General features: G+C 45.8%; 1 protein-coding gene across 1 annotated transcript in view; it reads left to right on the forward strand.

Annotated features, from left to right (window-relative positions):
- Nucleotides 1–213: 213 nt before the first annotated feature.
- Nucleotides 214–13,318, forward strand: part of LOC146801875 (pannexin-1-like) — a 154,064-nt gene continuing 140,959 nt past the window's right edge. The window contains exon 1 of the mRNA XM_085621401.1: nt 214–616. Coding sequence (XP_085477527.1) covers nt 439–616 — 178 coding nt within the window. The 5' untranslated portion in view covers nt 214–438. The remainder of the gene's footprint in view (nt 617–13,318) is intronic.

The raw sequence follows: 13,318 nt of genomic DNA on the forward strand, positions 1-13,318 counted from the left end.
CTGATATGAACGTGCTAGGGTTAAAAGAGGATGGAAATTATGCAAACTTTCCAATCGCTTTTGTTTGGAATACGGTTAAGTAGTGCTGTAGAGGTAATGTTTTCTTGTCTCTGACATCTACTTCGACTGGTGGGCGGGGCTTGTTTGGGGCGTGTTTTGTCGGAGCTTCGGTGTTATTGACACTCTTTGTGCTTGGTTCACGGGCTTGGCAACGCAGTCAAGGCTCGAGACCGGGAGAAGGGAGGGACACACAAGGAAGCGGCAATGCGTGCCAGGACGAGGTGAAAGTGAAAGCGTGGGGGCGGAGAGCAGCGAGCCCATAAAGAACCGCGGAGCGTGTGTATGACAGACACATGCTCTGTCAGTGCCCCGGCGGCGACAACCTGAACCAGCCCGCTCAGAGGTATCCCTTCCGCCCCGGGACAGGCAGGCGCAGCCATGGCCATCGCAAGCATTGCCAGCCAGTATGTCTTCTCGGACTTCATGCTGAAAGAGTCCGAGAACAAGTACAAGGGGCTGCGGCAGGAGCTGGCCTTGGACAAGATCATCAGCTGCATGGCCGTCGGGCTACCGATCCTGCTCATCTCGCTGGCCTTCGCGCAGGAAATCAGCATGGGTAAGAGGCAGGAGCAGCCAGCCTGGGTCGGCTATAAACCCCCAACCCACTCTGCAACCACAGACACACATAGGAGCGAAGCCGAGGAGGGCGCTGTCCAGGACCCACCACCCTGACCCAGCACCCCCACACCTTCCCTGCACCACCCCTCCCCCCCCCCATACCTGTCAACAGTTGGGACCCTCCATGAGGGAGTGTTTACAAAAAACAGGAGAGGATTTCAGTTCTGCATTTACTTGCATTCTAGTGGAAGATGTTTTAAGCGAAGAACGCGAAAATAGCATCACAGGAGTCCCCGTCCGAGTCGGACGTTTCGACGTGTATACACACGCATCTTCTGTCCAGACGCGATTATAGTGCCTCTTCTACTCCGCGGAGTCGGCTCTACTTGCAACTTCATCTCTACTAACTACATTCCTGACCCCAATACAAGCACCACTTGCAGAATGAATGGCACCTTATTACACGAGCGTGAATGCCCCCCGCCCCCTCACCCGTCTGCAGATCGGGCTATCCCGTAGCAGGTTAAGTTACTGTACAGATCATATTGTCACCGGCCACTGTCAGTCACTGCTCGGCCATCCCCACAGAGACCAAAACATCCTAAGAGTGACACCATGTGCCGAGATACCACCACAGGCATTCGCTCATCTCCACGCTAAGCTATCACGACATGCGGCTCTTATCGTATTTGGGCATGTCGGATACACTGATTTATCCTGTAGCGGATGGGATGTCTGTGTGATTTTATAATTTCAGTTGTATTCCTTCTAGAAAACATTCTTGAGTGTGTGTTTCCAGAGCATACATCTTAAGAGGTATGTTTAATACCAGGGTAAGTCCAGACCAGCATTGACACTCCCCCTGTTTCTTGGAGTTTACCTTCACCACTAATAGCAATGGGCACGGGGTTTTCCATATGGAACTTTTTCTTAGAGCCAACACGTGTAGGGGAATTTCTGAAATAACGGGGAGGAAAACTGTAGGGTTATTTGTGCAACGGCATTGTGAGACCCAGAATAACCAGTCTACGATGTCTTTCACGAATATATCCTAAAACACAGAAAGTAAAATGTAATGGTTGAAGTATGTTGTACAGTGGGTGAAGCAAAACGCCTCTCTGTTCAACGCAACACGGCAACAGAATGACACAAGAGACTCGACAACATCACAGACCAGGTTGAAACATTAATTCCTATATAATGTAAAATAACCAGGTAGTTTTGAAGTTATGACCCATCAGCCCAGGAAAAAAAATGCACCATACTTCCTTCTTACTACAATGTAACAGAACATAAAATAACCTCAACCCATCAATAACGCACACCACAGTTTATCATGGACACTGCAAAAAGGAGTCTTTCAACCTCCTCCACAAACGGCTGCCTTGAGCTCAACAACAGCAGAACCGATATTTCAACCAACACAAAAAGTAATATGTAAAATCAAGAGCAGGCTTGCTGCATAGTGTTACAGTGGGAGATTACGAGCCCATGATTAAGGACTCAATTCAGCCAAAGACAAACCTTATTTCTCTTATTCTTTTTGTAGACAGGGAAACAACCCACCACTCAAAACAGACGGTAACTCACAATCAGAACTCTCATATCTGATATAAGCATGTTCAATTACAATAACAACTAATAACAGACACCCCATAAATCTGTGCCCAATCTCCATTTCCCCTGCTTGACAACGCCCATATTAAGGTCTGCAACGTCTGATCCGACGTTCTGATGAACTTTCATTATTTCTAGTTCTACTAGGACCTCCTGCACCCCTGTCTACATAATTCCCTACATAGGGTATCTCAAGTGAAACTTTGTGGAGACCAAATTGAAACGGGGATGCGTATTGGTTCCTCCTTTTGTTTTCATTATATTGTGCTGATCTTCCGCAACCTAGGAATCTGATTTTTTCCCCTTCCACCTTGAGTGGAAAGATTAATCTTTGAATTGTTTAATGCAAGCCGACAAATCGTTTTGTTTGACTTAACACCGGTTTGACTCTAAAATAAGTTAAACCCTTTTTTTCTGAGTATTTGAAAAATCAGAGTTTAGTAATCCGTACCAACAAAACTAAGGTCATAATTTTGGGTTTTCTGTCAAGTATGAATCATTAACTTCCAGCCATTAAAACTGGTAACTTTAAATGGCTTTTTAACGTAAGATTTTTAATTCGGAATAAGTGCTCCGATAAAGAATTACCAAAATTTCAGGCTTCTAAAGCCACACATGTTGGTAATGACTTGTGACTCTTTAGCTCATTTGGCAGACAGGCAAGAAATAGATGCACTTTTAAAGTTGTATACATAAAAGATCCCAGAGATATAACTTTTTGCTTCTGAATTCTATGACATTTTTGATTTATATCCTTATATTAATAGTTAAAAGCTCACTCTGGAAATCATACTTCATGGTCAGGAAAAACTGTTCCCACAAAGCGCTATGGCTAGAGTTAGAAAAGGTTGGTTTAATGTTGCAGGTATATGATCAATTGCTACAAACTTGGTTAATCTGGAAAGCAAGCAATCAATTTTGTTAAGTCTTGTTTATAATAAACATCTTAATCTCAGCGCAAAATAATTTTTTATTGTGCTGTAAAAAATGCTGCTAAACATCTTTTGATTGACCTTGATACAATCGATTTTGCAATGTCTAAATCTATTATTAAGATGTCTTAAAAGACTGGGAAAGAATGAAAGTCGACCTCATGATTTTAACAATTGTTTAAAGATCAAAACACTTGGTCTACTTTGCTATTATGTTTGCCTACTCATGATATGCTTTCAGTCTTACAGCTGTTATAGCTGGTTTATACATTCATGTTTGCTGTTTTCACGTTGGCGAACCTCTCATCTACTCTAACTAGGAGATGCTATTTCTCTTCTTGTCCATGTCGGGATTTGGCTCATGTATTGTTTACTTGCCCAGATCACACAATGGGCGATCCCATTGTATCACACAGATGCTGACTACACTAGGAATTGTGACCTGGTCTAATGCAGTGGCATTGCTTTATTTACTTGACACTGTAAATGTTTGTTATCGATTGTATATATTTTTAAGTCATTCATAAATTAAGATTTTATTGTATATTCTGTGGATTATGCAGTTTGTTACATAGAAAAACAGTTGCTAATAAGATCATTCATATGGTGAAATGACCACAAAGCATAGACTGTAAACTGTGCCAAAAAGCCTGACATGCAGCCACCCAGACCCATATAATTACTCTCATGTCATTGTGCTTCCTTCCCGCCATTTCGTCAAATAATCATTAGCTTGAGATCCACAAGCATATGCCCCCAACCACCTGCACAGTGTGTAACCTGGTAGCTGGAAACGGAGAGGCTTGCTTACATGTTGGCCCACACAAAATTTTCCGACCCAGTAGACCTCAGCAACTTGTGCATTGCCAAACGTTTATCCCCTTCCTTGGTTTCAGTATGCCGAGCAGCAGTGCACACAGGAATCTTCGGGGCATGGCATAGCAACTGCCGCAAGTAAAGCACGAAAACCAGTGTTGGATGGTTCTTGCACAGAAATGTAGTCAGGCGCATATTGTGTTGACTCTTCGCTGTAGATGTTTAATGAGGCAACGGGCATCGAGTAGGTGGTTTTGTTCCAGGTATTTGGTGAGCTGTTGGTTGATGGCTTTTTCAAGTACTTTGGCTGGGTAGGGTAGCAAGGAGATCAGTCTGTAATTTTTTTAGGTCCCTGGGGTCGGCAGAGTTTTTCTTTTTTAGTAGGGGTCTGACCTATACATGTTTTAATCTGTCCGGAAAGGTTGCTGTGGAGATGGAGGTGTTGAGGATGCTGGTGAGTTCCCTGCTGATTCTACTGGTTCAGAGGTTGAAGAGATGGGGCAGAGGTCAGTGGATCCCAGAGAGGATGGACAGCATGATGGCTGTGGTGGTTTGAGTAGTGAGCGGAGACCAGGTGGTGATCATTTGGCTGGTGTTCGCTGATTGGATGAGGTTGTTGAGGCTGAGAGTGGTGGGTTGGGGGTCAAAGTTGTTGTGGATGGTGGCATTCGCTGATTGGATGAGGTTGTTGAGGCTGAGAGTGGTGGGTTGGGGGTCAAAGTTGTTGTGGATGGTGGCAATCTTGCTGTGGAAGTGGTCTGAGAGGGTGTTGCAGAGTTCTTGGGAGGGGTGGATGGTGTTCTCTGTGGCTGTCTAGTTGAAGAATTCTTTGACTAACTTGAAGATTTCCTTCGAGTGGTTAGCCGCGGTGTCGAAGCGGGCAGTGAAGGCTGCTCTCTCTTGGCTTTCTAGATGCTCAGGTGGTAGTTGCTGAGGACTGCTTTGTGAACGGCTCTGTTGGGGGGGGGGGGGGGTCTTTAGTGACGCACCATTGTTTTTTCGAGTTGGTAGCAACTGCGCTTGGTGTTTCTGAGCTCTGAGGTGTACCAGCTGACTTGTTTTGAGGTTTGTAGGCTTTTTCTGGTTTCAGCGGTGTGACTGCCGGCGCATTCAGTGATCCAGGTGAAGAAGTTATGGATGGCGTGGTCAAGATCTGCTGAAGTCTAGGGTGGTGTGGTGCTGAGGGCCTGTGTCCATTGAGTCTTGGTTACCTTGCCTCCTCTGTGATGGGTGGTGCTGTGGTGCTTAGCAGTGCTGTGCTGGGCGTTTGAGATGGTGAAGTGAACGATGCATTGGTCGATCCGGGTGAGGTTAGTGACACAGATGAATTTGATTCTGTCGGTGGAGGAGAAAATGGCGTTGAGTGTGTGTCCGGCTTTGTGCATGGGTTCGGTGACCAGATGTATGAGGGCAATGTTGTTCAGGTTCTTCAGAAGGATGGTGGAGTTGGCTTTGTTTGGGTCGTCAACCTAGAATTTGAGATTGCCGAGTAGACCTAGTGGTGGGAGTCGACAGATAGGGGGTAATGAAGTTGGAGATGGCATCGCAGAAGGCTGGTCGGGGTCCCAGGGTCTGTAAGTGAGGGTGCCTTTAATCGTGGTCTTAGTATCGATCTGTAGTCAGAAGTTGAGGTGTTTCGTTGTCGTTGGTGATAGTGCATTGGCTTGTTTCCTTGAAGATTATGATGATGCCCTCGACGTGTTTGTTGGTGCAGTTTTGGTGTATCATCTTGAAGCCGTTGTATGTGGCAGTGGCAATGTCAGGGTTCGAGGAGAGGTTGAGCCACGCTTCAGTAACGAAGGTCACATCGGTGGAGAGGCTGGTTATGGTGTCCCAGATTTCCGTGGCATGATTACAGAGGGAGTGGGCGGTGATCAGAATGCATTGGTGCAGTTCTGGGTTGTTCGTGGTCTTCTGAGCAAAAGCGGTGCGGGGTCAAGCACGGGCAGGTGGTCTTGTGTAGCAGGAGAAGTGGCAGTGGTGGCAGGTGAAGGTTCCTTTGGTTGATCTCTGAGAGGAAATGAAGCATTTGTTTCTGCGGTGTCCAGGGCCAGGAGCTGCTTGGTGGTGTAATGGCAGAAGGGCCAGGGGTCCTGGCACTGGGTGTAATCCAGGCGTGGACGGGTGCAGATGGGTTTGCCATTGGCACTCTGGCGGTGCAGCCACGCAGCGGTCTCCATAAATAGTTCTGGAATGGGCTGTCAGGAGGTGAGAAAGCAGGGAGCAGAAACAGTGTCCAGGTAGAAAAAAACTGTGGGAACAGGTGGGGAACAGCGAAGGCTACAAACCCAGTGTAACCCCACCCCCTAGGGCCAAAGGAATTTAGTGGTCGGGAATGGAAATGCAGTGGCGTCATTGTAAAGCTTGAATGGACTTTGAATCTTGTAGATAAGTTGGACATTTGAGTGAATTCATTGTTGGTGGATTTTCTTTTAGGGATGTTCTATGAATGAGAGTTGTGGGTCCATTTGTAGCTTCAGGAAAATATTTCGAAAGCTCAATTTATGGCAGTGGATTTTATGAGGAGAGCAAATATATGAAAAAGTATATAGTGTTGGGACTATATCAAAATGACAGTTTTTATTTTAAGTGGATTAGGGGTGTCCTAGGATAGAAAATAGAATTGGTGCTTTACAGACAAGGTAGCCTCTTGGGTAAAATTACTTTGGGGGTCAAGTCAACCGAAGTGTCTAAGATGTCTGACTTGGTTAAAAATGGGGGGTGGGGGGGGGAGTACAGGAGGTTTTTGAGTTCATTTGTTGACGCAAGAATGTGCTTTTTAAATGTTTACGATAACTGCATTCACACAGAGGCTGAATAGGAACTGAAACCGGAAATGAAAAATATTGCGCAAATCAGTTGACGCCTTATAACCCCATTTCCAAGAACACTACTACTTCCTACTCATTCCTTCTATGTTCTCTTTATGATTCATTTGTAGGCGAATAGTATATATAGTGTGTAATTTTTATATAACTTTCTAAATACTGCTTCGTGTATTGCATACATGACTTTTTTCAAACCAAGGAAATGAAAAAAACATTCAATGAAAATAAAAATGTACTTGGCATAAAGTTGCTGAATGATCCTGTGTCACTGGAATCCCAATTCTTCAGTCCTTGGATTGCAATACCCAATTAAGTCTAGTGAGCGTTTAGTCGCTATCACAAAAGATCCAGAGTACAGAGGATTTCGCTTTAAAGCCTGAGTGGTTCTTTGGGCTCTTTTAGAAACAAGTTGCCTGGAATTTTTTTAATAAACCGATATAGTAAATCCTACCGAAAATCATAATATTTTTGTAAATAAGCCTTGCTGTAACAGCAAAACAAGTATTAAAAAGTGGTAAATGTTTGCCTTTACCCTATTTTTAAGTGCTCTAATTTTCGGCAGGTATAGAACCAGAGCAGGAGGCTTTAAAGCAATTTTCAAACTTTTTGTTCAAGTGAGTAAGATGGTAGTCGGCACCATGTGGTATTGAATGTCTTTTCTAGCTACCTTCAAATGAGAGCTGTGACATTCGGGGTTCTCAGTTCCTGCTTGTATAATGGGATCGTTCAATACATTTGCGTGATCAAAACCTTTCTCCTTATGCAAAACCACATGATGAGCGTTGCGATGCATTGGCATACTGATCTATATTGGTCAATACCAAACTGAACAAGTTGGTGAAATACAGACTACACTAAACGCTCTGTACACTTGAACCAAGGACTGCAAATACCTATTTCTCATGATAATCTAGCTTTCCTTTATTCTGGATCTTTTTTTATTATGAACCAGTATCTTAAATAAGCTTTTTAGAAATACAAATAACTGCCCCTGTCCTAGCAAAGGCCAATAGCGGTAGCAATGAAAATGAAACACACGTCAGATGAAAAGTGGGAGATCCCTTCTTTACCCAGCATGTATTCTGTGTTCTGAAGCATGCATGTTTATGCACAATAACCTGTAGGGTAGACAAGTGACACCTCGAAAATATAATTTTCATTGTTATCAGAAAGCACTTTGTTGAAAAGCTTTGGGCCATACCAGGAGCAGCACAGTGAGTGAGTCAAGAGCCTCAATTTTCTCAGCACCCATACCATTAATGGCAGTAAAAAGTGGAAATCAGAAATCGTAGAGTAAAGGCAGTTTCCTAAAGCAGCTTTAGATAGATGAGCCATATTCCGAGATAACTGGTAACCCCAATTTGGTGAGTAAGGGAAATAACCACCAGCTAAACCCAGATTAAAAGATCTGCGATAAATCTGCCGACCTGCCATATGAAAGATTCCACCTTTCTCCAATCGAAATGAAGGAAATACTCCAGTGTCGCTTTGTAATATGTTAATTTCACCCTTCCGGGACTATCACTGCATGTGTTTTTAGGTCTCGCCTAGCGATGCTGCGCATGCGCTGCTCGCCTTGGCGAGATCTATTGTCGTCGGTTTTGTGTTCGGAAGGGGGACATGAGCTGCGCACACACATGCTTGTTCTGCAAGTGAGGCGCACACGTCACTTCACCCTGTCTTCAAGTGAGCGGCTTCTGCGCCCGGACAGGCGATGTGCACGTGCGCCCCTGAGAGGAACCGCCTCTGCGTCCAGGGTCTGTTTCAGGTGCACAAGTTGGGGGTGAAGTTTTTTTCTAGACTGTGGACGTATTTATACCTGGTCATTTTAAACCCGTTTCCAACAAAACTCAGAACAATGAAAAAAGGTCTACCCTCCCCGAATGTTTATAGCTCATCAACATTCTTTCACCTTGGTATATAAAGCACCTGGTGCATACTGTGCCCTTGGTAGAGGTTTTGGCTGACCTTTCACGGCGTCCTTCCACATCACTACGTGTGTCCGTGTGCCAGTTGCGCTCATGCCGTGGCCAGCTCTCGTGCTGTAAGCAAACAGGAGACCCTACTGCGGTACCACATCTGCCAGCGTTAGTAATTTAGCAAACACCCAGCCGCCTGTCCAAAGGCAAACATTCCTAGAGAACAGCCCATGCCCGTCCGTACACGCGCGGGAAAGGGAGCTGACAGACAGATCAGGTTTCAAAACACCATCTTCTGGAGTGCCACAGACCCTCTAACCCCCTTTTGACTGCCAGTTGCAGGAGGCTCGACCTTCTGCCGCTCACGGATGGCTTGTGTCTTGTCCGTGACAGTTCTCTGCCACCACGCCTCAAACATTGCCAAACACAAGTAAAAACTACACACTTCACAAAGCACCACAATCCTTAGTGCGACAGCATGGGGTTACAGTTGAATTTGTGAGGATTGTTATGTTCTAAGTGCATTAAATACCCCAGCCCCTTTGTGAGGCACCCGCCACTGACCCTACTGCACAACCAGACCGAAGACGCCACAGACTCTACAGATGCCTGTCAGTTACTTGCTTTGCATTGATAGGCTGCATTTTGACAATGCATCCAAAGTCTATGCGCAAAGTTCTAAGAAGGCCATTAGCGGACGTACTTGGCGCTATACAGTGCAATAAAATAAATGTATTTATCCATTGTATCGTGCACCGACTGTATAGTTTCATGAGAGCACCACGTGCAGCTGATATTTTGTCCTTTGCTTTGGGGTGCTTCCCACGTGGGACCGAGGTACTGGTAAGAAGCTTACTGATGCATTTGACAAAGGTTCCTATATTCCAAACGCACTGAGAGCTAACATTTCTGAGAAAGGTGTTCGCAGCCCCAGCGCGGAACCTTAAACAAGCTCTTGCTCAACCCACGCCTCTTTCACATACCGAAAACCCCTCCGCCGTCCCTGAAGCCGTCGGCTCCGCCAGGTGCACCTCCGAGCACAGCCACCCGATGTGGCAACAGCACTCCCACAACCCAACCACACAAAGAGACAGCTCACTCACTGGGCATGCTCGGAAGCTCTGTGTTCCCCTGTGCAAGGATGGTCGAGGCAGTGCAGGCGGCGTAGCTGCTGCTGAGGTGGGTCCGGGACGGCCTCAGTAAAATGTGATAACTGTGTCTCGGTGCAGTTGACCAGAGGACACATTCAGTGGCTTCCACACTTATCTGCTGCTCTAAAATTAGTTCTGTGGCCGAGCTCTAGTTAACACCAGCTAAAGTTAAGCATTGACTGCTACATTGTCTGCACTAGAAGCTTTACTTGATTCTCTTGGACCCACCAGTTCTGTTTGTCATTTGCACGCCACCCAAATCCACCAGGCCTCAAAATAGAAGACAAATAGAAGACACCACTATTTGCCCCTAATTCCGGGAGGAGGGACAAAAGGCTGCTTTGCTTAAGTGCATTTTTCAGTCAAGGGGCCCTCCCAGATTCGTAATGTTAGGAATATTTATAGCCCTTTGGCTGTGATTTACTTAAAAAAAAAAAACAGAAAATATTTTTATTTTTACCTTGTTGTAATCAAAAACGACATGAAGTGCTACAAACCCAGGGCACCCGTAGAATTGGGGCACGCAGGACTGTATATTACTCTTTCCGGGGGGGCGGGGAGATGAAAAGAGATGAGTTGAGATCTTCCAGCCTCTCACGGTTTTCAGGTCCAAGATTTCAATTTGCCCGGATGAGAGGTCGTTTATTTGCCTGTCTTGGCCCCAGGCTTTGGAATTCTCTTCCAATTGCCCTTAGGAACTGTTGTTCCCTGTTATCTTTTTGTAAAGGTTTAAAGACGTTTCTGTTTAGTGACTCTGCTTGATCTCTGTGCTCCCTTTTGCCTGTTGCTTAATTTGGTTTCTGCCTCCACATGCTCTCAGCGCCGAGAAACCCTGTTGGGTAGCTGCACGCTTTACTCCTGCAATAAATAAATAGCTGGGAGATCCAAGAGGCTCAGAAGACGCATGTGAAGCTGAGGAGTCTATTGGTGCTTCTTGCTCTTTGGCTTGCTGCAGATACGTGAAGTGAATGGGAGTGCTTGTAAATTCCTATCTGGTATTGTGGGAAATAGAACATTAGTAAACTGGTAGCTCCACTGAAGACAATAAAGTGGCTCAGGGCTATTAATGGCTGGTATACGCCTTCTGCTAATGTTTGTCTTTGTTGCTCCCTTTATAGGTCTCACCTATGCAGCGCACATGCGCTGCTTAGGAGGAGACCTTTCGTAATCGATTCAGTTTTGCAGGCTTAACGTGCACGCATTGCATTGCTTTCAATGGCAACGCGTGCACGTTTGGCGATTCCCTTGCGGGAGCGAGCTTTAAAACCATCTGTTTGTAATTAACAGATGGTTCCTGCTCGCTCCCGCAAGGGAAACAGGCGCAGGCCACCTCCTCTCTCCCCTCCCCCTGCTGCTTTTTACTTTCAGCACGAGGCGCGCGCTGATGTTTAAAATGCATTTGCAATGCTGTTATCTTAATTGTGTAACTTTCCTTTCAATTGTGTGTGCCTGGAAAGCAGAGTTGTGTGGGGTAAAAAAAACCTGGGATGGCTGAAGGGGCCCGATGTCACTGCTCCACTAGGTACCTCATTCGATGTGGGCATACAGTAAAAGGGCAATTAAATGCGAGGGGAAAGACATCTAAGCGATACACAAATGTGCTAGTCTTTCCCCGTGCCCTGTTGATGGCGCCATTGGGTCCTGAGGCTTAATATTGAGGTATCTTGAGGTCTTTTAGCCTGGTTCCATTGTGTTTTGGCCCTCTCTGGTTTCCGCTCTCACTGGGTTTTTTCTGTTGACAGCTTTTCCGAAATACTTTTCTGTGATCTAGAGCTGACATAGCTTCTTTAATCTAGCTCCTTGAATCGGCTACATAAATACGCCCGGTCCCTAATGTGAAGTGATGCAGTTAGGCAACTGAGTCGAGTGTTTTGGGTGCAGTGAGTGGTATCGCACCCTGGGCAGGGGATCTGCACTCCTGATCTTTCAGACACAAACATTTCCTGTGCAGAGGGGCGGTAGATGGGGTGGGAAGAGGCCGCCTTGGGCTATCAACGAAACCGGGTCCTCTGTGTGCCTGAACTTCCTGTAACAAGCACTGTTGTGTTTGAAGATGGGACCGCATGCCCTCCCGAGTGAATCTTGCGCTCTACCAACTTTACACTGGTTCTTTTTGTGAAATGAAAGTTTATTTTCAGTGAAACTTGAGCCCTGGCTCGATTGTGAAAACAGACCCCTTAGGACTTGTTTTCTTCTTCATAGTGCTGTGCACGCTGGTCATCTTGGGACATTACTGATTTTGCAGGGATACTTTCATGGCCGAGTGTGCACGTACGTGGCTAAAATGTAGAGTGTCGCGAAAAAGAAGTTTGGCTTTGGGGCTCAGAGCGAGAGCGCGCAGGAGCCTTGTTCATGATCTGTTTCTGCACACATGACACAGAGCTGCTCCAGGTTGACTGTTGCTAGCTGGTATTGAACACAGACCATCTGCAGACCCTCCTAGGGCCCCAGCAGCTTCAGAACCATGAATGTTTTTGACATGTAGAAGTCTCCGGGCCCGCAATCGTTTACTGTTATGCCATTGGTTGATCAGCCTATCCCGATGCTTTTAATATTCATTATCCTGTACGGTGACCAGATTTTGATACTGGGCTAGGCCAGACACGAGTTGGACAGTTGGTTTATTTGTTTTGCGTATAAAACCAATTTTACCTCTGCAGCTCATTGAGTATTTTTTTTTCGCATTCAGAGTTACAAATATAAAAGCGAAAGTGTAACTATCAGGACTTTGCTAACGATAAAACAGGCCAGGATAACCTGCATGAGATGAGGAATACTTTTAAATCAAATTTAACATGCATAGGTCTCGCCTTTGGGACTTTATAAGTGTTTAATTATGCAGCACAATATCCTTGGTGCAACAACATCAAGTGTTGGCTAAACACTTATAAGGTCCCAAAGGTGAGACCTATTGGCTATGCCAATGCTTGTTTAATTTAGAGCATTCTGCACTCCTTGGGTGGAATGTTCTAATAGCCCTTCTGTCTAGCGCTATATATTGCTTCCGGCCAGCTTCCTCTTATAGGCCCTCGTGTGCAGCTGGGCGTATAACTCTAGTTCAGGGCCTTTAACAACCAGTTTAGCCACCAGTAGCGGTCTATAAGGCTACGTTGAGGCCTAAAAAAAAATCAAACAATCCGGCATTCTTTAAAGCGTGCTACTCACCATGAGGGTCTCAAGGTGCTAGGGACGGGTGGGGGGAGCAGCTCCGGTCAGTCGAAGAGCCAGGTCTTGAGCTTCCAGGTGTTCTGTGCTGCGCAATATGCAGGCGCTGAGATATCTGCTCCTATGCTGCACAGTATGCTGGCTCTGACATCTGCATCTGTGCTGCACATTATGTGGGCACTGACATATCTGCTCCTGTACTGCACATCATGCGGGCACTGACAGATCTGCTTCTGTGCGGCACAGTATGTAGGTGCTGACATATCTGCTTC

Source organism: Triturus cristatus, chromosome 8, assembly GCF_964204655.1.
Source record: "Triturus cristatus chromosome 8, aTriCri1.1, whole genome shotgun sequence".
NCBI lineage: Eukaryota > Metazoa > Chordata > Amphibia > Caudata > Salamandridae > Triturus > Triturus cristatus.